The sequence below is a fragment of the Genypterus blacodes genome, unplaced genomic scaffold, assembly GCF_046128005.1.
Source record: "Genypterus blacodes isolate CSIRO-AG114 ecotype Tasmania unplaced genomic scaffold, CSIRO-AGI_Gbla_v1 ptg000099l_1, whole genome shotgun sequence".
In the NCBI taxonomy this organism is placed as follows: domain Eukaryota; kingdom Metazoa; phylum Chordata; class Actinopteri; order Ophidiiformes; family Ophidiidae; genus Genypterus; species Genypterus blacodes.
This window is the reverse complement of record NW_027466903.1, coordinates 1,866,767-1,890,189: the sequence shown is the minus strand read 5'-3', so window position 1 is coordinate 1,890,189 and position 23,423 is coordinate 1,866,767. Positions and strand designations below refer to the sequence as shown.

Sequence of the window (23,423 nt, the reverse complement as noted above, 5' to 3'; positions counted from 1 at the left end):
TCCCCTCTCTCTCCTCTCCCCTCTCTTGTATCCTCACTCATCATTCAGATTCATTTGATTTAATCTTTAAATTTAAATTGAATCGTGCATCAGAACAAATTAACGACATTTCTAACATTCATCAGAATTGTTTGTCCTTTGTAAGATGTTTGGGACATTTCCTTAGGTTATGGACTCAAACACGCTCTCAGTGCGCTGTGTGGATGATGTCACTTCCTGCGGCTGTTACCGAGATGCCTGAGGTGATCTGGTTTTGGTGTTTAGATTTTGCGGTCAGATTAAAGTAGGTTGTGGTTTCGCATCTCGACTTAGTGAAACAGTGACTCTGCAGGTTTGTTTTTCCAACCGGCAGGTCACTGAAAACGCTGAGTTGCCATCTGACCCAGATTAAACACCAATGAAGAAGAGGAAAAAGAAGAGGAGGATGAGCTGATGGTTACCTTTACGTCAAACTCAGCATGTGGGGTGAGGGATTCTGAGTGCGTATGCGTGTGTGCATGTCTATGTCTATGTCTGGAAGCAGTAACCAGGTCAAGTATGAACACTGAAAGTAGACTGTCTGTCTGTCTGTCTGTCTGTCTGTCTGTCTGCCTGCCTGCCTGCCTGCCTGCCTGCCTGCCTGCCTGCCTGCCTGCCTGCCTGTCTGGTGGACAGGTGACCGGACAGTCAGTCTGACTGACAAACTGTCGACTTAAAACCAAATCATGTTTTCATGTCACACACTTATCACTAATCGTGTTCAATACAGTGCAAAAACAGACAATGTTCACTCATGGCGTTCACAGGAAAATGGCCATGTTCCATTGGGTGGAGGAAGGCAAACCGCTAAGTGCTGAATGGGTCGCGTTCCACATTACGACATACACAGTACACAGAACAGGCAGACACTTTTTCAGATGAGCGATAGATTGGATGAATGATTTAGACTCCAGACAGAAACTGATTCCACGCTTGACCTTTGAACTGACCTGAGTCCCCTTTACTGTACTCAGTGTGACTACATGTGGTCTTTCTCACTGTAACCTGTGTCGCTGTGTCGTTGTGTCGTTGTGTCTTTGTGTCGTTGCCTTGTTGCGTCGTTGTGTCGTTGCCTTGTTGTCTCGTTGTCTCGTTGTCTTGTTGTCTCGCTGTCTCATTCTCTCGTTGTCTCAATGTCTCGTTGTCTCGTTGTCTTGCTGTCTCATTGTCTTGTTGTCTCATTGTCCTGTTGTCTCGTTGTGTCGTTGTGTCGTTGTCTCGCTGTCTCGTTGTCTCATTGTCTCGTTGTCTTGCTGTCTCATTGTCTTGTTGTCTCGTTGGCTTGCTGTCTCATTGTCTTGCTGTCTCATTGTCTTGTTGTCTCGTTGGCTTGCTGTCTCGTTGTCTTGTTGTCTCGTTGGCTTGCTGTCTCGTTGTCTCATTGTCTTGTTGTCTCGTTGTCTCATCGTCCAGTTGATTGGATGTTATCAATACGTCCACCAGAGGGCAGGTCTTATCTTAGACCAGCACACCTGACTTATGAGGGATGTTACGTTAACCGTCCTGATCAGATGTGCGATTTTGATGATGCCATGTGACCTTTTTTTTTGTGTTTTTTTGCTGGAAATTCTGTGATTATGTCATAGTTACACCTGTTGCTCTCTGTGATTGGCTAATCATAACATAGACAGACAGACATAACGACTCATTCAGATCCATATCTCTCTTTCTCAAACAAATACACAGACACACACAACCCACCTGTCATGTTGTTCCACTGTGTGTGTGTTCTACCTGAGTGGTGACATCAGTGGGGGATTTCCCACCAAGAGGTAAAAAAACAACAGCAAACTTCCCTTTGCTGCAGAGAGAGAGAGAGAGAGAGAGAGAGAGAGAGAGAGAGAGAGAGAGAGAGAGAGAGAGAGAGAGAGAGAGAGAGAGAGAGAGAGAGAGAGAGAGAGAGAGAGAGAGAGAGAGAGAGAGAGAGAGAGAGAGAGAGAGAGAGAGAGAGAAGATCGAGATAAGATCTGAGGTTCCATTTTTAGCTTCTCTGTTCTGTGTTTGATACTTAATTTAGGTTTTCACTCTTTGTTATTGTGACACTGCTGGACTGGTTTGATAACATTTAACTGTTCTTTCCCTGCACATAAGTCACTCCTGTGTGTGTGTGTGTGTGTGTGTGTGTGTGTGTCTGTGTGTGTGTGTGTGTATGTGTGGGGTTGTGTGTGTGTGTATGGTTGTGTGTGTGTGTAGCTGTGTACAAAGTGTCTTTTTGATGAGTTGAGAATCCCACTAACTGAATCATCTCAATAAATTCAATGTTTTATAAATGTCAGTAAGAGTAACTAAAATGACTAGAAAGAGTTGAAGACTGAAATCTTATTTGCTATTGGAACTCTCTGCCTGGCAGTAATCTGGGCTGTTGTCAGTCTGTGAGGCTGTGAGAGTTCTTGGGGTTGAACCTTCAATCCGCTCTTCCTTTACCACATCAAGCCTGTGGGCCCATAAATGACTGAGAGGTGAAATGTGAAGAGGAGGTGAAGTCTTCATCCTGCCCAGAGTCGTTTATGTGATGATCATTCTGAAACCAAATCTTCAAACCTACGCAGGATAAAGTAGGTAAGTAGGTTTTTGCTCAACCCTGCACCAATTAATATGTGTTAATATATGTGTGTGCGTGCTTGCATGGGTGTGTGTGTGCTTGTGTGTGTGTTTGATTGACAAACAGACATTAAAAGAAAAGATGAAAATTATAACACACTGAACAATAATTGTAGAAGTCGCTCATCTTTGTGTGTGTGTGTGTATGTGTGTGTGTGTGTGTGTGTGTGTGTGTGGGTGTGTGTGTAACAGAAGAGACAACAGCTAACATTCATACTGACGTTATACCCAAGATCTGTTTAATCAGAAAGTGTGTGAGGGAGCTGCAGGAGCATCTGTGTTCACTCGTTTGGAGTTGCTTCTCCTCCTCCTCCTCTCTGTCCCCCTCCTGCCTCTGCTCCTGCTCCTGCTCCTGCTCCTGCTCCTCCTCCTCATCCCTGTCCTCCTCCTCCCTGTCCTCCTCCTCCTGCTCCTCCTCCCCCGTCCTCCTCCTGCCTCTGCTCCTGCTCCTGCTCCTCCCCGTCCTCCTCCTCCTGCTCCCCCTCCTCCTGCTCCTGCTCCTCCTCCTCCTCCCTGTCCTCCCCCTCCTGCTCCTCCTCCCCGTCCTCCTCCTCCTGCTCGCCCTCGTCGTGCTCCTGTTCCTCCTCCCCGTTCTCCTCCTCCTGCTTCTCCTCCTTCTTCTCCTCCTGCTCCTCCTCCTGCTCCTCCTCTTCCTCACCCTCCTCTCATTTACTGTAGTGCTCTGACTTTGCTTTTTATGGAAATGTCACTTTTCTCTCTCCTCTCCTCGGCCGTCCAAGAAGTTTTATAAATGTCCACATGGTGGAGCTGTCTTCGCCGCAAATAAAGACTTCCTGTTTGGCTCAAGGAGCAGAAACTGAATGGTTTTTTACTGAAGTCTGGTATAAAGCAGTGAGCTGCTCCTTTAACTTGTCATCAGCACAGGAGACATTTTGATTTTGACAAAAACTTTATTTCAATATAAAAGCTTTACTACAGAGGGTTGAGAGTTCATTCAGCTCAGTGTGACATCAAAACACTTTAAACGTGAGTGCATGCGTCCTTGTGCATGTGTGTGTGTGTATGTGAGAGTGCGCCATATCATGGCAACATCATTTCAGGTATTAAAACGTCCTGATCAATAAATAGATAAATAACCATAATTGGTTTTACTTAAAGTCAATATACATTATTGACAGTTTGTATCAACACTTTAAATACATTGCAAATATCAGATTAAATAAAGACAATAAATAAAAGTGGATAAATAAGTTTAAGTCTTCAGTTAGCAGCTGTGGCGTTTCTGGTGTAGACGCAGAAATCCTGCAGGTATGTATACAGGATGTCGATCTCTCCCACCGCTTTGTTCAGAGCTCCCTCGCCCCCGTTCTGAAACGCAAACAGCACAAACACATTACACACTCAGACACACACACACACACCATCCTCTGGACACTCCACTGGCTCGCTGTGTGTGGGCAGGGGTTGCTCTGTTCCAGGTGGTTGCTATGGTGTTGTTGATGGTTGCTATGGTGTTGTGTGGTGTTTGGGACAAAGGTTTAAGGAGGAGTCACTGTAGAGTCAATCTGGGTGATCGGTGATTTATCGATGACAACTGATTAGCTCATCATCTGAATGTCACAGTTAAATCATGTCTTTATTATAAAAACAACTTAGCAAGCTTCTACCTTGAGCTTTCTGCGAAACTCGACGGCGTGGTGATGATCTCGGTAATGAGTCACATTCTGCAGATAGACAGACAGACAGACAGGTTAGCTGTTATCACTTCAATCTGAGGTGTGTGTGTGGTAGATAGTTTGCAAATTAAACCATCGAAAGTTGACATCAGTATTAACATTAACCACACTGACACCACACACACATACATTCACTCGCTCGCCCGCTCTCACTCTCTCTCTGACATTGTAGGTGTGGAAACAAAAATATGAATCAAATCCTAATCTCAGTCCAAATCCCCACCCTCAAACCAAGTCTACACCCTTATGAGGGTCCCCACAGCATCAGGACCAAATAACACACACACATGCACATACACACACACTCACACAGCCGTGTGCCTGCAGGTCGTCGCTGACCCGGGCGAGGTCGGTCTTCACTCGCAGCATGCTGTGGTGCTCCGTCTCATGGTGGTTCAGGATGTTGTTGAGGTAGTAGTCCAGGATGTTGGCATGCAGGCAGCAGATCGTCAGGTATTCCTACAGGGATCAGAGGTCAAAGGTTATGGGACAAATCCCCTCTGTGTGTATCTTTGTGTGTGTGTGTATGTGTATGTGTGTGTGTGTGTGTTACCTGCTCTGTGCCGACTCTGGGAATCAATCTCACGCTGGAGTCGTCCTCCGTCTGTAATGTCTGCGCCTGAACAAACACATTTAATATAATTAATTTTAATCAGTACTGTTTTTTGGAGAAAATAGGTAAAATATCACCAAACATCTTTTACACAAATTATATTAAAGAAAGTGAACAATTAATCTGCGCAACCATCTAAACGTGCCTAATCCTGAGCCACAGTATCCAGAATCCAGAAACAACTTATTCCTTCTTTGCTTGCTTGAAAGTTAAACTCATTTAAATATGTCACGTACGTGTTGCGACACATTTCTGACAGCCTTGTATGTGTCCGGACTCCGCAGAGGACCACTGATTGGCTTATCCGCAGCAGGGGCAGCCCTAATCTGTTCCAACCTGCCAATCAGGAGCAGAGGGACGACGAGGAGCCAGACGAAAGCAGAAATGGAGTTCATGGTGACGAGAGTTGTGTTTCTTCTGTAGATTGAGCAGCTTTTACCTGAAACAGACATACAAGTTCACAAATTAACAAAACTAAATAAATCGATCATTAGAAAAACGAGCAGCTTTAACACACACCTGAGCCTTGGGTGTGTGTGTGTCTCACCTGTCAGCAGATGCTGTGATGTGTGATGTGTGATGCTCTGTGTCCATCTCTTTTATAGAGCTGTGCCTCCGCCCTCCATTGCAGGAATATAGGCCAGGTAACCACACACACACACACACACACACTGTATATTGTTTGCTGTCACTTACACGAAGAGGAAATTAACTGCCTGTCAAACTGTGACGACATCGTTCGGCAACCTGCTAAACGAGCAAATAAATTTGACTTCTGCTGTGACATCATTGTTTCTGCCGTGTGTGTGTGCGTGTTTTAGTAATTCCCATTATTGTATGAACTTCCTTTTCAAGTTGAACTGTTCTGGTCGAGTGTGATGTAATGTGCTTTATAAAAGACTTACAGAAAGCATCTAATGAATATGAATATAAATGATGTTATAATGTTGCGTTTGTAGGTTGTTAACTGTGTGTGTGTTATAACGTTAATTCCCTGCCTGATGTGGAGAACATCACTATTAAATATCAGAGCTGTAGATCACTGACTTTCGTCAGTAATACATCCGATGAGGGACAGACAGGAGATCTTCTCGTCCTTGGTGGAGGTGTAGGACATGTTCTCTATGGGGGACATGTCCTCTATGAAGGACGTGTCCTTTATGGGGATATGGTTGGTAAAACAAGGTTTGCCTTAATTCCTGGATGCCTAAGCTGTTAAAGTGTAGCTGCTGCTATGCTAGCCTGGTAATGAGGAGGGCGGAGTCACATGCATGAGCACCAAGGTGGGAAACTCACTCTGTCTTTCTTTGTTACTTCTCCTTGCAAACTCGACTTTCCGATCAGTTCTTCCTGGTGATAACCTGGGTGTGACCACCTTTTTTATTTTTTTTACACAGTGTGTGTGTGTGTGTGTGTGTGTGTGTGCACAATGAGTTTCTGAATTTAACTTGAAAAAGGGTTTAATTCACTTTGATCTTTTTATCCCATAGGTTTTCATTTTATTTACAGTTAAAATCACAAAGTTGGATTCTTCTTGTTGTCTTTGTTAATTGTATTTCAAATAAATCGACTGGTTCCAAATTTATTCGTGAGGATAAACCCATGAAGCTTCACCGTAGAGATCATGAAATTATTTTAAATTTGATTAATAATCACCATAAAAACAAATGTGCTCATCATTCCGCAGATTGACGAAAACTATTGACCAATCAGAGCCGCGCCTTGGCATTAGAATAATGTCATGATGCTGGTGGAGTCTGTTTAGGCTTCCTGTTTGACTGATCGACTTACGATTCCCTTCAGGTTGACCTTAACTGTCACTCACAAACACACACGATTGTTCAGGTCAGCAGTACGCATGTGTTTGTGCGTGTGTGTGTGTGTGCGTATGCGTGGGTCACCATATTTTGTCGCCACATTTCCTTTGACAAATAAAGCTTTTAGAACAGGCTCTACACACACTGCGGTGACAGAAAGCTGACACACGTGCACACACACACACACGCGTAATACACAGTTTGTTCTGTATGCTCTGAGGGGAATTCACCACCTCAGAGCATACCTGTGAATGAGTGAGTGGTTCCTAGGAAACCATGGTGTCTGTCCAGGGGAAAATGATGATGACAATGGTGCTTATACCTCTTCCGCAGAGACCTTTGACCTCTTGTCAGTTCTGCTTTAATGAAGAATCATTTCTTTGCATGTTTAGCAAGGTCTTACTTTCAGATTGCCTGATACCAAACAGCAGTGAGATACTGAGCTCAGAACATTTCAATCAACTTTATTAACGGACTGTCTGAGGCTCTCTCTGTCTCTCTCCCTCTCTCTCCGTCTCTCCTCCCTCCCTCTCTCTCCGTCTCTCCTCCCTCCCTCTCTCTCTGTCTCTCTCAGGACTTGTGTCTTGTTTATCTTCTGCTGTATTATTTCATCCCTCCTTTGTTGTTTTTCTCCGTCCTGTAGTTCCTGTTTCACCCCAGGACATTTCGGCAGAGGGACTCCCCCTTTCAATTCTCTCTCCTCAACCTTCTTCCTCGTTCCGTGAGCGTGAGGGCGTTTTGCTGCTGTCCCTCAGGAGCTCTTGGCTGGGTCTGGGCCTTTGAAGCTCTGTATGTGATACTGTCGGTGAACTTGACTTGGCTTGAAACATGATAAAGAATCAGAAAATAACAATAAACTACCACTGCCTACTGTCATTGAGAAATCTAAATGATCTGGATCTGGATCTGTTTTTATTCATTTGGTTTTGTTTATGTTGAATGTGTGTGATGACTTTCGCTCATTATTGTACTGATCCCGAGACCTTTCCAGATGTGCCACCCACAGGTCAACTGTCTCACTTGAGCCACTCTGCAGTGAACACAGATACTGGACCTGCTCATGGGCTGTAATCACTGGGGGCGCTAGTAGGCGTTAAAGTCAACAAACCTTTCCTATAAGCTTTCATGACAATTTTATTATTTTGATCTAAAAAACATTCATTTCAAATAAAAAATCTGCTTAAATGATGAAATCCAGTTTAAGGTTTGGTATTCAGCTATTTCATTTCACCTATAAAATATTTCTTTCCTAATTAAAATAATGGCTATTTTACAGATAATAACAGATGATTCTGACTATTCAATGACATTTGTCTCTACACAGCAAATGTACAGCGTGCTAGTTTCCATGATGACAGCAGACACATGAATGGGGTTAGAAGGTCAGAGGTCATGACTTCCCCCAGAAGTCCTGTTGTCTCTTCTGAGCGCGCTCAAGGACAGAAGACGCCATCGAACAGGAAGCTGCTGAACGCCACGACATCACTGACAGACGGTCGTCTGGGGAATAAGAGCAAGAGTTGACTGAGTGAGATGTACCATGGCAGTGGGCTGCGCGGGGGTAAACATATATGAGATGGAGTCATTCCATTTTAATTCATGTGTTCTAAACAGAAATACAAATAAAACGTGATAAATAAAAATGTTAAATTACCAACCAATGAAAGTTCAGTTGAGTTTATGATATATTAACACAGGGGTCAAAGGTCAAAAATATTTCACCTTCATCAAGGCTGAAGTCCCCTCCTGACCAAAGGTAATCCCTGGACCTCAAACCCAGATGACCTGAGAGGAGCAGTGAGACCAGAACCAGTGTGAAGACAAGTACCAGCACCACTGCACAGACGAGTATCAGGACCAATATATACCCAAGTATGAGTATGAATAGAAATACAAATATCCAGTATCCAGTTCTGACCAGTGAAAAGTACTAGCATTACATACATCTGACAGCATCACTACCAATACCAGTGTGAGTACCCATCCTAGTATAAATTCATACCGTTATGCTGGAAGTCGGGGTGTCGCAGTGTTCCATGTATACAGTGGTGTGGGGCCGGAGCTACAGGGGGTGGAGGGCTGTGCTTCGTCCTGATTGGTTTACAGGCAGCGCTGGCGGTCGATTTGATGGGAGAGGGGTTAGAGGATGGGATGGGGACGGGGATTTGCTCTGGCCACGCCTCCTTCTTTGTGACTGGCACGTCATCTGCTGTGTGAGCTCTCTGTGCCATGGAAACGGCTGATACAGGCCTCTGAGGCTGTGCATACATACACATACATAACAACTGTTGATCTCTTAACTACTTACTTAAATACTTCTGTAACAAACAAGAACGACACAATATAATAACCTGCGGCGTGTATAAGAGAGGTGAGGAACTGCTCATCAGCTTTCCCACCAGTATAGCGCCTCCTGCAGGACAAACGGGTCACATGTCATACAGTGTGGTCTGAAGTGTGTGTGTTTGCATGTGTGCGTGTGTGTGTATACCGGTGGCAGGGGTGGTGCGGTCGTGATGGGTTCTCTGAACTGGTCGGATCTTCAGAGTGGGAGTCGGTAACCTGCCCCCCTCCCTACACACACATACACACACACACACACACACACACACACACACACGGGTGGGTTCGATCTTGTTTAATATCAGTACAACTATTTTGACCATGAGTTCTTATACTATCGCTACTGCTACTACAACTCCTGATGATACGCAGCACTGAACAAAAGTACTCACTCATCTGTCTCTCCTCCTCCATCTCCTTCATCCCCATCTCCTCCTCCTTCATTTCCTCCTCTTCTTCTCCAGGCCTGGCGTCTCTCAGCAGGAGGAGTGGGGGCTGTTCCTCCATCTCGTGTCCTCCCAATAGACATCCTGGGACTGGAGTTACTGGAGTGGCTGCAGATAGACAGAGTAAGTAGTGAGTGAGTAGAGTGAATAGTAAGACCAGGGTAAACCTTCTAGATGCTGAATGTCTCTAACCTGTCCAGGTCCAGAGCTCCCACAAAAGAGGAGCTGCTGCTGTCTGGAGCTGCTGCGGCATCCTGACCGGGGTCAGAGGTCAAGTGTGGGGTGGGGGGGTGGGTGGGGGTGTCAGTGGGTTCCCACAGAGCGTTGTGGTCAGACTGCAGCTGGCTCAGGTGGTCCCTGCAGAAGTTGGTTCCCCAGGCCCGGCGGCGATAGGACACAGCCTTCTGCCTGAGCTCCTGAACCTGCACGCCCACAAATGCAGAGCAGAACGATGCAGCATCTGACCGGCACCTCCAGACTCAGACAGTAAGTGGAGTTCATTATGAGCCTTGTATGTTTTAGAACAGTTCGACGACAGCGAGTTAAAACAGTGGTCGCCACGACTCCCTCTTATGTGATTAGTTGCAGAGTAGCATATATGGAAACATTAAATGGAAAAGATAAACTGTACTGAAAATAATTGTGATACTGTCAAGCTTCTGAGAAAACAGTTAAGTTAGTAGCTTCACTACTTATAATAGTCAATATGGCTACTTACACCATTAGTAGCAGCAGTTGTAATTGTAGCAGCAGTAATAGTACAAGTATAAATAATTAATTGAAGCAGTAGCAGTATCAGTAGTTGTGAGTAATAGTAGGTTAAAGTTGTAAGCAACTAACTACACTACAGTTACCACCAAACAGCACAGTTTGATAAGTTAGTGTGTACTTGAAAAATGTTTAACTTCCAGGGGAAAAACTCCTGAGTGAGAGAGAAGGAAACGCTAAAGAGAAATGGAAAGTTTTATCCTCAAACCCCCCAAACCATACTTTCCATCAAAGCAGTGGGAAGGTACCTGTGTGTGTGTGTGTGTGTGTGTGTGCGTGTGCGCGTATGTGTGACTAACAATGTGTTGTTTCCCTGAAATGAAGCATTGTGGTTTGACCGCTGATACTCAGCAGTTTGAATTACCAGCAGAAACACACACACCACATCAGTGTGAGTGTGTGTGTGTGTGGGAGGATGAATGCATGGCTTAAGATTTAGGTTAAAGTTTTTAGATGACTTTATGTTTATAATCATGAATTGAATTTGCATTCGATCAGAGATCCACAGAAAAGTGTATGAAGTGATGCAAGCATATGTACACACACACGTCTACAAAACAAGATTTATGTAAAAAAAAAATTGAAAAGTGTTGTGCCTCTGTAAGTTGTGTCATTGTGTAGAGGTTTGTTCTTCTCTTCAGGTCTGTAGGTCTTTGAACTGACCCTTATAGATCCATGAACACGTGTTAAATCCTCTAAAAGCTCCTCTACATTACGCTGTAAGTTTAGTTACATACTTATATGTTGACCTCTGACCTTTGACCCTGAACCCTCTGTATGTTGAAATGTATCTCTATCCTATAGTAACTTCCGGGTGCCTTCTCTCATCAGTCTGCAGCTTGTGCGATGTCACCCCATAACGTGACGTAGCTGAGAGAATGTTGGTAGCTACATCAATAGGGTGTGAAGTGGTTGTCACGGTGATGGTGACAGACATATCAAGAAATACCTCATTTAGCCATGACCAACTCTGAGTGGGGAACCCTTGGATCTGCACACACACACACACACACACACACACACACACAAAGGTTGATCAATGAAACCAGGCCCCTCATGACCCCTCCCATGATAGTCCTGGGCCCTGACCTGTGAAGCTTGAACATCTGGAGCCTCGCCTCCTTCCTGGAGCCTAACAAAAGGGGAACAACAGCTGGATTCATGTTTTCATAAATATATTAGATCTACATACACATTATAACACACACACACCTGTGTTGTACTTTCTGAGGAGGAGGAGGAGGAGGAGGAGTGGGAGTGGGTGTGGCTTGCCGTGGCGGTGACCGTGACCTCACGTTTTCATTCTGAGGGGCAGGCTTTTCCTGTATGGGGCAGAGCTTCTTCTCTGACCTCTCCTTCCTCTTCATTTTACCCGAGAGATAAAACAGTTCAGTCAAAACCCTGCCACTTTTATCTCAACAGCGCCCCTCTGGAGATGCCAAATTTTATTTATGACATTAGACGATGGGGCTGCTCTGATTGGCTCGTTACATGTTAGAACAGCCACATTCAGGTTAGCAGAATTATGTTTGAGGAATGCATGTGTGAGTGTGTGTGTGTATGTATGTGTTTGTGTGTGTTTGTGTTTGTGTGTGTGTGTGTGTGTGTGTGTGTGTGTGTGTGTGTGTGTGTGTGTGTGTGTGTGTGTGCGTGTGTGTGTGTGTATGTGAGTATGTGTGTATGTGTGTGTACCATGTCTGTGTAAGACAGTGGGACTCTCTGATGTTCCAGCTGTTTCCGGAGGCGGGGTCCAGTCGGCAAGACCAAACCCTGAAAGCTCCTCTGGTACTCTGTGTCCATGCTTACATGTTTTTTCCTGAAAGGAGGGACCAACCTGCTCAGCCCCTGAAGAGGTCAAAGGTCAGCAGCACAAAAATCAGATGAAATAAATAATTAAACAAGTAATTAACAGAATGACATCAGTGAACTGTTACTCTGCCTCCACCTAATGGCACTGTTTGGTGCATCACCTGCTCTGCAGTCAGTATGGGGGGGACAGCTAGTGTAGGTTCCTTCCAGCTGAACTGTCTATGGTGCTCTGACATTTGACCCCCTGATCCTTGACTTCTTGACATCAGCCCTGCCTTCCTCCACAGAGCTAGATTAACCTGCCATACACACACACGCACACAGGCACGCACGCACGCACACACGCACGCACGCACTCTCACACACACACACACACACACACACACACACACACACACACACACACACACACACACAGAGCTGTAGTTGCGGTAGTCGTTTTGGAGTGTTGTGGCTATTATTATTTTGTCTCACCTCAGTGGCTGAGGGTTTCTGTCTATCAAGGCTGCTGGGCTGTGGCTGGCTGTCAGGCTGGTGGTGGCGGGTCTTAGCTGAGCACAAAGCAGATAGCATAGAGCTGTGATAGTGAGCAGGACCCTGTCCAGTTCCACCAGGACAGAGTCAAGTTCAACCATCAGTGAAAGATAAGCTCAGTGATTTATATCTACCAAGATCTGAAGGAGGTTCAGGGTTTGATAGAGGTTCAGCTTCTGGTACAGGACCTAATTCTTCTGGGGGACCTGGATCTGCTGGAAGTTTGGAGTCCACAGCAGGCTCCTTCTTTTGGACTGAAGAGCTCCTGGAGGCTGGAGAACCGATATATGAGCTTTACTACAGTTTTAAGGAGCTTAAAACAGCATCAGTATCTATATTGTAATTTTGAACTACCAATATCCATTTACCTCAGATTGATTCTACAGCACACATATGAGATGAGCTTTATATTTCTACTGTTTAAAAAAACATTGAACTTTTTTACTTGTCCTAACATGTATTACCATTAGAATGTGGGACAGTGTTGTTAGTGTTACTGAATGTTTGTGCCGTTTACTGAAGGAAAGCGAAATATAATAAGTGATATAGTTGGTTACCCCATCAAATTTCAATACTTACCTAAGTATCATTTTGAAGTGTTAAAATGTAATATTGTGTTAACATTAATCCACAGACATTTATGAGAGTGCATTTCATAGTTGTTGTAAATTAAAGCTCCCTACCAGCAGGGGGCACTTTTCTCTGAGCAGAAGGAGGCATCTGATCCGGTGGACAGAGCAGAGAACTACCATGACCAGGAGCGCTCCTCCTCCTCCTCCTCCTCTGGAGACAAGGCTCTCTACTGAATGCTGAGGGAGAGACAGGCAGACAGACAAACAGACAGACAGGTAGACGGATGATTCTGCATGTTGAATGAAGACTTTAAACGTTAAAAATGTTTATCCGTCACTATCTGTGGCTTGACTATTAAGTATTATTTGTATCCTATAATAATATTGATGATATTGTAAACTTGTCTCCATCCAATCAGAGCACAGAGCAGAGGTCCTACCCATCTGGTCAGAGCGCAGGCCGGCCAATGTGTGAGGAGACGCAGCTCTGGACCGGGAGACACCGAAGCTCTTCTGGTACTCAGTCTGACACTTGAAACCAACAAAAAACAAAGATGAGAATCTGCTCCCAGGACACAGAGGACCTGTTTGATTCTAGTGGACCTGCACGGACCTGTGTGACTCTGCTGGGCATGCATGGACCTGGTCAGCACTGCAGTGGAAGCAGACTACATGGTGAGTGAATCTCTTCTTCTCAGTCCAAACAGATATTATATCTGAAATTGAACTATAATTTCTGAAATTCATATTTAATACTCAGTCACATCACTTCTGATTTATGGTTTAGGCTTATTTATTCATTTATTGATCGATCATAAATAAATTAGTTTGTATTCATCCTCAAGGATGTATGAAAGAAGGTGGATAGTAGTTTGCTGTTGTTTAAACTGACAACAATAAAAACTGAAGTGATGTTCTTACATTCTTCTGAGATTGGTCAGGGGAGTTTAATTGTGTCCTTACTGGATTCATTGGATTCATTGTGTTCATGTCTTTACTGTGACTCACACTTGCAGGTTCATAGATGGGCATATGTGCCATGTTGTTTTATTGACACAGACCAGAATAAACATCTGATTCATATTTTCATACCGTTCACATGTCAAACAGGAAATAAGTCTATGTACCACAGTGAAAACATCTAACATCTGTTCAAGGCTGATTATCTGTGATTTGTAACTCAAACCTAATTGAAATCACGGGAAGAGGCTGTAAATGTAAAGGTAGATTATCTCTATAAATCGAGAATCAACATGTGAATGTGGCTCTGGTGTTCATTCTGGTCCAGATGACCTCAGGCTGACCTGGTCTCTGTAAACCGGCTTGGCTAAGACTGCTGCTAACGCTAACGCTAACAGCTAGCTCGGCGTGTTTACCTTGAAGCGGACTGTCATGACGGCCTCACCTCTGGTGATCAAACACCGCGAGAACTCTGCGGCTGATATGTGAATATCTGAATCAAATGGCTGTTTAACAAACTAACAAGTTACGTAAGAATTCGCCGTTTCGCTTCTTTTCTATGGCTTCAGTTCCAGGCTGGGACGAACTGACGCCGTTGTCATGGCAGCTGTGCTTGTTGCGCAGCCGCGTAAGCATCATGGACCGGAAAATGATCCCGCGAGATTTCACATTAAAATTTATCCTGGTTATAAAACCAAGGGGCGATTGCAAAACTTTGCGTTTTAGACAAAATCAGACATTAAAGTGTTTCGTATAGATTTGTTTAGATCCCCTGGAATTATTGATTTGTTCGACTTCGTTGTTCTTGTATATTTGCAATATCTTTATTAGTAGTATTATTATTATTTTATTATTATTAAATTAGTATTATTTTTTACTATCTTTTATTTATTTACTTTGTTGTATGCATTCATTACTTATAGAATAGAAGCAGCAGATGCACACTGTTACAAAATATAAAATATTATCTGGGATATTAGGAAGTCTGGGGGAATAAAGTCATGGATTTTTATTTAGTCCTTCTGTCTGTAAATAAATGAGGCCTCGAATTATACATTTTAAGCGCCTTATTTGCTTTTGCATGGCAGTTATGAATGCGAAGATTGTGAAATACGTCAGTAAACAACCGATTTTAAGGGTGTAGCGAAGCAAATGAAAGGAAAGGTTTAATTTAAAAAAAACAACAACAACCCCACAACGGCTTGGCCTCTAACGTTGCTCTGCTGACATCTAGCGGCCAGGTTCCGTTGGTGCAAACCTTGAGACAGCGGAGTGATGGCGACGGGACGCGGCGAGCTCTGTGAGGACTTCATGGAAGGTTTGGAGCAGAGACCCACGCAGTTGAGACCGGACAGAGCACAGTCGGGACGGGGCGTAGGACAGCGGGCTCGCACAGGGTCCGAGGCAGCGCCGGGCAACGGGTCCGACGCAGCGCCGGAGCTGACGCGCATGAGCGAACTCAGGTGAGCCGTCTGCTGAAACACCGCCTAATAAAGATGAAATTAAAGATAAATTATACCACAAAAGTGACGTTTATGCTTTTGTTGCAGCTTTTACGTCACATTTCACTTTTTTTGCAACTCGCAGCCTCGCTGCTTCAGGAATCGCGAGACACATGGCGGCGGGTTTCCCCAAACTGAGAGCGAATCACTGCGGGGAGAACCTAATGGAGAGGTAAGCTTAGCTAACGGCTAACCTAACAAAGTTCAAGGGTCACATAGACATTTTTTTTATTTAGAAAAAAAGACCTTGTGTGTTTCTGTTCTGTGTGGTGACCTCTGCCCTTTCCCTCAGGCTGCCCTCTGAGATCCTCATGAAGATTCTGTCCCACCTGACCTGCTCCTCGCTTGTCTGCATGAGCTACGTCAACAGGCGCTTCAACCAACTCGCCAGTGACGAGTCAGTGTGTAGTTAAACCTGAAGCCTAACCTTAAAGCTGAATCCAGCGCTCAATGATAAATCAATAACCCGATCAATTCCATCCATGGGAGTCGTAATAGGAGGGCCTGGACTCTTCCCTGCCTAGTTTTATTCCAGCAGATCAGAGCAGAATGTTCTTATTTTGTATAGATTTTTATATTAGGTTGATATAAAGTGGAGAAAGCGTTTTGGACAGGAAGTGTTGGTCTTTGCCTGCAGCGTCCTGTGGCAGCAGATCTACAAGTCCCACTTGAGGAGGAGTTGCAAGTGGACGCCGAAGCAGGAGAAATTAGCGAAGGCGCAGCCAGTGGAGGCGGAGCTTAAGGTGCAGCGTCACACGGCAGGTTACTGGAAGAGACTCTACCTGAAAGCTGTGTCCAGACAGGAAGTGGACAGGTGGAGGAAGGAACTGAAATACGTCAGCCAGTACACAGGACTGCCCAGCCAGACCGAGTGGGTCCTTAGGTACCGGCCCGGACCCGGACTCAACCTCAGCCCAGACACTGGTGACAGGAAGTGGTGAGGTCCTGAGGTGCACCCCGTCTGTGTTGCAGAAAGTCGGGGGTGAGCTGGGAGCTGACGGTGTCGGACGTTTCGGGCGAGAAGGTCAGGACGGAGCAGAGCCGAGTGTTCTTCTTCGAGTCGTCGCTACTGGTCTGCTGGAGTGGAGAACATTGGCCCAGATTCCGTGACTTCAGCAGCGTCCAGGTGCATGGAGAAAGGAGCACAGGGAGGTCAGACACCGGCACATGCATCAAGGAAGAAGATCCTCCATCTTCACATCCCTTTTATCTCCTCTGTCTCCTTCTATTCTTATCTCCTCTTGGGTTTTCTCTGTTCTGTCCTCCGCATATCATCCGTCTCCTCCTGTCCCCCCATGTGCCCTCCGTCTCCTCTTGTCCCCCCTGGTGTCCTTGGTCTCGTCCTCAGGTTTGGCTGGCGTTCTCTCCTGATGCAGACCAGTGGATGTCCCGCCTGCTGCCTGGGTGAAGACGAGCTGGTCAAACTGTATTTTCTGCGACCTGCTTTCATCGTCGCCATGTGGAGGGTAAAATGGTTTGCGCTGACATGTTGCCATGGAAACATAAATAAGAACAGAGAAAGTAAACTGTGTGTGTTTGTACAGGGGAGCGGCTGCGTGGCCTTCATCCTGCTGGCTCTTCACTTCCACACTCTGCTGGGGTCTCCACTATGGTGGGTTCACAGGATGTAAACAACACAACTCAGATTGGAGGGTTTCTGCAGCCCCATCTGCTGGTCAGAATGCAGCACTGCAGCTAAAAAGGGTTATGTTTTCAGTCAGTTGTTGTCAGATAAATGTTTAATTGAAGGTAAGAACATAAAAACCTAATTGACTCTGTTTCCTGTTCAGCATCATCAGCTGAATCATTCGTCATTGTTCTAAAGTGAATTTAAAGTGCCTCATTGTGTGTGTGTGTGTGTGTGTGTGTGTGTGTGTGTGTGTGTGTGTGTGTGTGTGTGTGTGTGTGTGTGTGTGTGTGTGTGTGTGTGTGTGTGTGTGTGTGTGTGTGTGTGTGTGTGTGTGTGTGTGTGTGTGTGTGTGTGTGTGTAGCCCACACTCTGCCCCTGCAGCCAGGCCGCCTGTGGACCTTGCTGACCCTCAGTATGGTCTGAGAGGCTACTCACTGCACTTTGTCCTGCACAACACACACACACGCCACCTCTGGGGACACTTCACCAGGCTCTGCTGCCACACAGGTAATCTGATCATCCAAATGCAGGATCTTCACTTGTTTTTGACGTTTTTAAGATTTCAGAATTTTCAGGTCTTTAACATTTCCATATATACAAGTGTGTGTGTTTGAAGTTAGAATTGTGTGTGTGTGAGGTCAGATTGGATCAAGGGGGGCCCGCTGGAGCTCAGGGCCATCAGCCCCACCAACCTGTCAGAGCATCGCTGCGTGATGGGGAAGATCTGCATGCCGTGGAGCAGCGAGGAGCTGCTGAGCTGCGTGGAGGTACAGATCCGCCAATCAGAGCTCATGATTGATCATGAGCTGAAGCAAAACCTGTGATTAGATTCATCTTTCCGTGGTCACATTCAGTCTCCTTCCTCTTCATGCTCCACACATGTCTGAAGCTTCTTCTTTGTCTCTTGGTGTTGTCAGAACTGCTGCGTCATGTCTCTGACCCTGCTTGACGAGTTCAACAAACCTTTCTGGTGCGTCAGCTCTCCCGCACGTGTCGTTCCTGCCAGGTGGCCGGTGACCCAGGACTACGAGGGCGAGCACTTCCTGTTGGATCACTGCGACAGGGGGGGCCGTGTGGAGCTGAAGCTGCTGTGGCTGCAGGAGCAGCTCTGCTCTCTGGTTGTCGGGCTCTCCATCTTTTTGCCCGTTTGGAAAGTGAATGAGCATTTTGGCACAAACTACTGAGTAGTCAGTCTGTCCTCAGTTACTCCCTGCTCATTATGGAAGAATGTCGAGGAACATTTATTCTACACTTTGTGTTGTGTTTTGAAGGTTTTCAGTGGGAATAAAAACAAAAATTCGGATTTTCATTAATGTATATTTGACTAAACAAAATAAATGTACAGATTCTGTTTTTATTTTCAAAATCAAAACTGATGTCACTAAGATTTGGGCAAATCCAGTTTCTCATATTTATGATGAGATTTGTATTGATTTGCCTTCATGTGTGCACAGAGGCAGGAGGAGGAGGAAGAGCAGAAACCCAGAGACACACCCTCAGTTAACACAGCAGCAGAAACAGGTAGAGCAGGTTTTACTCTGTACTCACTTCATCGCTCTGTCAGTTGAAGATTGCAAGCTGAGGAAGTAAAGAAGAAAAAGAAAGAAAAGAGCATGGCTGTGAATAAATGCATCAAGTATCTGCTCTTCATCTTCAACCTTCTGTTCTGGGTGAGTGTAAACTTCTCTCTCTCCTCATTTTCACCATGTAGAGATCGAAGCGGTTCATTGTGACGCCGTCGCCTGCTTTGTTTCTGTCCTGCTCTGTAAACTTAGTCGGGTGCGATTGTACGTTTGAACAAACGCTGTAGTTTCAAGGTGCGGCCCCTGACCACGCCCACTCATCAGTATTAGTTTAAAATAGTATAATAATATGAAAAGTGAATATTTTAGATACTTTATTGTTCTAATGAGTCTTGATACGCACTGTACACTGAGTGAGATTCACCCAGAGCAGACAGGAGGGAGAGAGAAGGATGTAGGAAGAGAGAGAAGGGAGGATGGAGGTACAGAGGGAAATGAGACTGAGCGAGACGAAGAGGAGCTGAATGCAACGACTCAAAATGGAATTAAAATAGAAGCAGGGAGGAGACTAGAGGGGAAATGTTAGATTTTTAAACAGATTCAGGTTATTTGTGTCTGAGTGACATCAATGTCAAATCAATGTTAAGCTGATTGTGACCGGGCTTGTTACCAGTCAGAGACTTTTAGTGGCTAACAGAGGACAACAGCTGAGCTGCATCCGAAATGATGAGCACACAGCAAAGTGAGGGAGGAATGGAAAATTAAGAGGAAGACAGAAAAAAGAAGTAAGATATATGAACTGGAGGTTGCTGTGAGTCACAAATGGCGTCCTGAGTGAACCAGAGGAATCCACCTGTACCAACACAACAGGTTTACACACGCACACCGGGAGGGTAAACCTGCCGGCATTAGTTTGCTTTTGTTTATGGTGCGTTTGTTCTGCAGGCAGAAATGAAAAAATAAACTGTGTGTGTGTGTGTGGTAACTGTGGTTTGGTAATGGCTCAGACGGTCTAATAGCCTGTAAGTCAGTGCTGAGGGATGAGACGCCTGACCTCTTATTTGCTATGACCACACACATCCCCTCAGTCTATTACCGTCTGTTGGCATAGCAACATGGCCAATGAAGATTGAACTCTTATCTCCTGACGGAGCAAAACAGGAAGACAGCCAATTTAGCAGAAATACCGAATCAGTTAGAATGTTTGTCCAAGCGACAGCATCCTGAACACAAAGAGATAAAGCTTCATCTCTGCTGTGGTGTTTTCATCTCATCAAGCAATCATTGGCACATTCACACCATTTAACAAGAACTCAGACTGAACTGGAGCCACTGCAGCCTAGGGCTTAGTGTAAACATCTGTACATTATAAATATGACTGTGACAAGGCTGAAGCTTTGTTCATCTTTTCATTGCATCATTTTCCTTTAATTACAACTGCTTAAATATAATAAGTGTCTTAATTGGTCTGCCCCCCCCCGGCACTGATGCTGAAATCTGATGATGATGTAGCAGCTGTTGTTTGTTTGTGTAATTATCCGTAATGATGATGGAAACATCTCGCTCAGGAGGAGTTAAACTCTCCCCACAAACGTCACACTGTCAGTCAAACAGAATCACTTGAACAAAACGATTCACTCGGCGAATTTGTGACGATCACTTAAAGGTTTATGGTCATTTTAAGATGCGACACGCTTAGCTGCTTCAGAACTCCGTGTTTGTGTTCAAATAGCTTTTAGTTTAGCTTTTTACTTTTAGTTATTCTGATTATTTCCAAATTTATCCAGATTTTATTTTGACTTACTGTGACATTCACAAGATATATGCTGGTTTTGTAAGAATTTTAGCCTGAATTTTGTCTTGGTTTTTAACTTTATTTCTTCTGATTTATCAGATTTTCCCCTGATCTGTATTGATCTTATTCTGATTTGCACAGCTGCACAGCAGGATGACGCACAGCTTCTCCACGAGATGTCAGCAGAGATTAATCAATGTTTTTTTTTGCTCCCCAGCTTAGCGGTTGCCTCATTCTGGCCGTGTCCATCTACCTGAAAGTCAAGGCAGGCGAAGAGGGAAACAAGGTGAGACTCTGAGACTCATTTGTTCAGAAACATAAAAGCTCAGCATGTTTCCTGTTGTTCCCCGTTGTGTTCACCTGTCCTTCCTCTTCCTCTTCCTCCACCTCTTCACTCAGCTCTCCGATGTGGGGGGTCCCGGCATTGACCTGATGATTGCCATTGGTGTGATCATCATGGGCCTGGGCTTCCTTGGCTGCTGTGGAGCCATCAAAGAGAGTCGCTGCATGCTGCTGCTGGTCTCTGCCATTTCTTGTCTCTTTGAGTCACAGCATTTTACAAGGGTTGACTGAAAAGTAGTGAGCTTGGAAGTGTTTTTAGAGAGTCTAGAGGGAGAGTCTGGTTATCAGGCAGGAACGTTGGCAGGAAATAGTCCTGTGTTTGGGTGTTGTGGGAAATTTGCATATAGAACATGTACACTTGTGATTCTTGATGCTACAGGACTTTACCATGTGTGCTGTAAAACAGATCTTTTCCCCCGGTAGGCTGAGAGAAAATTGTGTCCACAGCGATAAAGGGACAAATAGGCTGTAACTCACATACACACGGTGCTTAGCTGAAACTAACCCTGGTCTGTGTGCTCTTCTCATCCAGTTCTTCATCAGTCTCCTCATCATCTTCATCCTCCTGCTGGCAGCAGGAATTCTAGGAGCCGTGGCTCAACACTTGGTAAACAGGAAATGACGCTGTCCTGTGGTTGGACGCATTAGTTTGTGACGACGATCAGGCACGATTCTTCATGTGTGTTCTTGTGTGTTCCTGTGTGCAGGTGCAGGACTTGGCGAAAGACAAGATGGCCGAACTTCTCCCTCTGTCTGACCAATCACCTGAAGTTCAGAAGGATCAGCAGAAACTGGAGGAGAAGGTAGACAACCACACACACTTGCATACTTTTTGTTTATTTTTCTGATGTTTTACCGAAACAAACATTTGCATCTATGTTTTTTTCCCTCTCAGCTGAAATGTTGTGGTCTGGTTAATGGACCATCAGACTGGAAGACCAACATTCCCACTTCCTGCAATTGCACGGACACCAGCCAACCCTGTATGGCGTCTGGAAGCCGCCAGATCTACAAGACGGTGAGTGTGTGACTGAAAGACCGAGATAGAGATGTAGTATCTGTCATGAGCAGGGCCAGGATGTGTATGTGTGTGTGTGTGTGTCTGTCAGTGTGTAACACTGCACCATGTCATTGTGCTCCTACAGCCCTGTTTAACACACATCAACAATCTGCTGGAGAAGAACCAGAAGGTGCTGCTGGGGATCGCCTTCGCCATTGCCATACTTATGGTCAGCAAACACACACGCTCAAACACACACTTTATTTCTCAGTGGAAGCAGCTTAGATGATGTTAAACGTAAATCAATAATATACACAGATTGGTGTCTGATTTGGAGTGAAATTAAGTGGTTGCATGTGTGTGTTTGTGTTTGTATAGTTATTCGGGATGGTCTTCTCCATGATGCTCTACTGTCAGATTGGCAAGAAAGAGGGGCCGACCCCTGCCTGAGACAGCTGCTTGGCCACGCCCCCTGTGCCTGGCAATAGCCAATCAACAAGAGCCACGTCACCCTCGTTACAGCAAACCTCACCTCAGTGCTTCCATCGTTCAACCTGCGCTCTTACTATAAACGATACGCTGACATTTTTATTCACAATCTATGGTTAACGGCTCGTCTGGAGTCCCAATAGTGACGAAAAATGTGGAAAATTTCAATGAAAAAAGAATAGAAAATGTGGAAACGAAAGTCAAGTAAAGCTGTGATTTTGTCGGTGTCTCAGGACGTGGAAGTTAGTACAATTGGAATTACTGCCAATCAGAATGGCAGATTTGTCCAAATAAAATGACAAAGTCAAAAAATCAAGAAGAGTTGGAAATGAAGTGAAGCCTTGAAGAACAGCTCTGGAAAATTGTCTTTATGCCTCTGGAGTTTATAGCATACAGTGAGCCACAAGAGCCAACATGAGGAAATCAAGCTGAAACCAATATCATTCAGCCAATCAGGTACAAGTTCATCTAAATGTGTTCAACCAATTAATGATATTTGCAGAATTAGTTTAGTGATTATGTATAACATTATATGTATTTAGTTTGCCCTCTTTCAAAATAAGAATAAAAGGCCTCATGAACAAACATGATGAAGAAACATTTTCATTTGTTAAAATTAACTTTACAACAAGATATTTTTACGATATGACGATAATGGTGAAATAACAAACTGATCTGAGGTCATATTTACCTGTAAATGATGTCTGCCTTCAAAATAAAGCTGCTGTCGTAGTTAATATTTCATTGTGTTTATTTTTATGAAGGGAAATTATGAGAATTAGTTTAGTTAGTGCTTAACTGTATTATTTGTGTGCGCGTGTGTGTGGGAATTATCCAAACAGTGGAGCATGATTGGAACGTTTCTCTCTCAGTTTAATGTTCAGGCTCATTTTCCGTAAACTCATTCTGCGATGTTTATAACATGAATCAAACCCAGCAGCACCACTGTGCCACCTTAAAGGCA

The 23,423-nt window shown here is 44.7% G+C and overlaps 4 protein-coding genes and 1 long non-coding RNA gene across 8 annotated transcripts; 3 read left to right on the top strand and 2 right to left on the bottom strand.

Annotated features, from left to right (window-relative positions):
• Positions 1–166: 166 nt before the first annotated feature.
• LOC143008162 (uncharacterized) lies at positions 167–8,139 on the top strand. 3 transcript variants are annotated; one of them, XR_012964557.1, is made up of 6 exons: positions 167–242; positions 353–465; positions 2,369–2,577; positions 5,214–5,325; positions 5,535–5,573; positions 8,071–8,139. It is a non-coding gene; the product is annotated as an uncharacterized LOC143008162 (long non-coding RNA). The 3 variants fall into 3 exon arrangements; XR_012964556.1 differs by having other exon boundaries at positions 176–465; XR_012964558.1 differs by lacking the exon at positions 8,071–8,139 and adding an exon at positions 7,390–7,802 and having other exon boundaries at positions 176–465.
• il22 (interleukin 22) lies at positions 3,548–5,488 on the bottom strand. Of its 2 annotated transcripts, none has more exons than XM_076159789.1 (6): positions 5,449–5,488; positions 5,166–5,368; positions 4,870–4,935; positions 4,626–4,775; positions 4,248–4,304; positions 3,548–3,948 (listed from the first exon to the last, which is right to left on the bottom strand). In XM_076159789.1, the coding sequence occupies exons 2-6, from the start codon at positions 5,322–5,324 to the stop codon at positions 3,841–3,843; spliced, it is 540 nt and encodes a 179-aa protein (XP_076015904.1). In that variant the 5' UTR covers positions 5,325–5,368; positions 5,449–5,488; the 3' UTR covers positions 3,548–3,840. The 2 variants fall into 2 exon arrangements, with proteins under 2 accessions (XP_076015904.1, XP_076015903.1); XM_076159788.1 differs by having other exon boundaries at positions 5,477–5,488.
• mdm1 (Mdm1 nuclear protein) lies at positions 7,902–14,777 on the bottom strand. Its single transcript, XM_076159784.1, has 17 exons — positions 14,595–14,777; positions 13,659–13,749; positions 13,330–13,455; positions 12,781–12,918; positions 12,587–12,663; positions 12,274–12,411; positions 11,996–12,148; positions 11,516–11,664; positions 11,393–11,435; positions 11,253–11,294; positions 9,728–9,957; positions 9,482–9,643; positions 9,238–9,320; positions 9,098–9,159; positions 8,749–9,004; positions 8,469–8,531; positions 7,902–8,246 (listed from the first exon to the last, which is right to left on the bottom strand). The coding sequence occupies exons 1-17, from the start codon at positions 14,610–14,612 to the stop codon at positions 8,137–8,139; spliced, it is 1,941 nt and encodes a 646-aa protein (XP_076015899.1). The 5' UTR covers positions 14,613–14,777; the 3' UTR covers positions 7,902–8,136.
• Positions 13,748–18,681, top strand: LOC143008159 (F-box only protein 15-like). The gene is made up of 11 exons (XM_076159786.1): positions 13,748–13,893; positions 15,413–15,641; positions 15,766–15,852; positions 15,973–16,077; positions 16,318–16,563; positions 16,653–16,832; positions 17,029–17,146; positions 17,225–17,292; positions 17,672–17,817; positions 17,953–18,077; positions 18,228–18,681. The coding sequence occupies exons 2-11, from the start codon at positions 15,454–15,456 to the stop codon at positions 18,492–18,494; spliced, it is 1,530 nt and encodes a 509-aa protein (XP_076015901.1). The 5' UTR covers positions 13,748–13,893; positions 15,413–15,453; the 3' UTR covers positions 18,495–18,681.
• Positions 18,682–18,839: 158 nt separating this feature from the next.
• LOC143008160 (tetraspanin-8-like) lies at positions 18,840–23,196 on the top strand. Its single transcript, XM_076159787.1, has 8 exons — positions 18,840–18,980; positions 20,846–20,914; positions 21,028–21,147; positions 21,503–21,577; positions 21,678–21,773; positions 21,866–21,988; positions 22,116–22,199; positions 22,349–23,196. The coding sequence occupies exons 1-8, from the start codon at positions 18,924–18,926 to the stop codon at positions 22,418–22,420; spliced, it is 696 nt and encodes a 231-aa protein (XP_076015902.1). The 5' UTR covers positions 18,840–18,923; the 3' UTR covers positions 22,421–23,196.
• Positions 23,197–23,423: the final 227 nt, after the last annotated feature.

What these genes read in the sequence shown, in the direction of transcription:
- LOC143008160 (XM_076159787.1), top strand. Translation starts at nt 18,924, where the DNA reads ATGGCTGTGAATAAATGCATCAAGTATCTGCTCTTCATCTTCAACCTT. An exon ending in GAGCCGTGGCTCAACACTTG is followed by an intron (nt 21,578 to 21,677) that starts GTAAACAGGAAA and finishes TCCTGTGTGCAG; the next exon opens with GTGCAGGACTTGGCGAAAGA. An exon ending in AGCAGAAACTGGAGGAGAAG is followed by an intron (nt 21,774 to 21,865) that starts GTAGACAACCAC and finishes TTTCCCTCTCAG; the next exon opens with CTGAAATGTTGTGGTCTGGT.
- LOC143008159 (XM_076159786.1), top strand. Translation starts at nt 15,454, where the DNA reads ATGGCGACGGGACGCGGCGAGCTCTGTGAGGACTTCATGGAAGGTTTG. An exon ending in GGGGAGAACCTAATGGAGAG is followed by an intron (nt 15,853 to 15,972) that starts GTAAGCTTAGCT and finishes CCTTTCCCTCAG; the next exon opens with GCTGCCCTCTGAGATCCTCA. An exon ending in CAGGCTCTGCTGCCACACAG is followed by an intron (nt 17,818 to 17,952) that starts GTAATCTGATCA and finishes GTGTGAGGTCAG; the next exon opens with ATTGGATCAAGGGGGGCCCG.
- il22 (XM_076159789.1), bottom strand. Translation starts at nt 5,324, where the DNA reads ATGAACTCCATTTCTGCTTTCGTCTGGCTCCTCGTCGTCCCTCTGCTC. An exon ending in TCAGAAATGTGTCGCAACAC is followed by an intron (nt 4,936 to 5,165) that starts GTACGTGACATA and finishes GTGTTTGTTCAG; the next exon opens with GCGCAGACATTACAGACGGA. An exon ending in ACCTGCAGGCACACGGCTGT is followed by an intron (nt 4,305 to 4,625) that starts GTGAGTGTGTGT and finishes GTCTATCTGCAG; the next exon opens with AATGTGACTCATTACCGAGA.
- mdm1 (XM_076159784.1), bottom strand. An exon ending in GTTGGTCATGGCTAAATGAG is followed by an intron (nt 9,958 to 11,252) that starts GTATTTCTTGAT and finishes GTGGGCGTGCAG; the next exon opens with GTTCAGGAGCTCAGGCAGAA. An exon ending in GGAGCTCTGGACCTGGACAG is followed by an intron (nt 9,644 to 9,727) that starts GTTAGAGACATT and finishes GTCTATCTGCAG; the next exon opens with CCACTCCAGTAACTCCAGTC.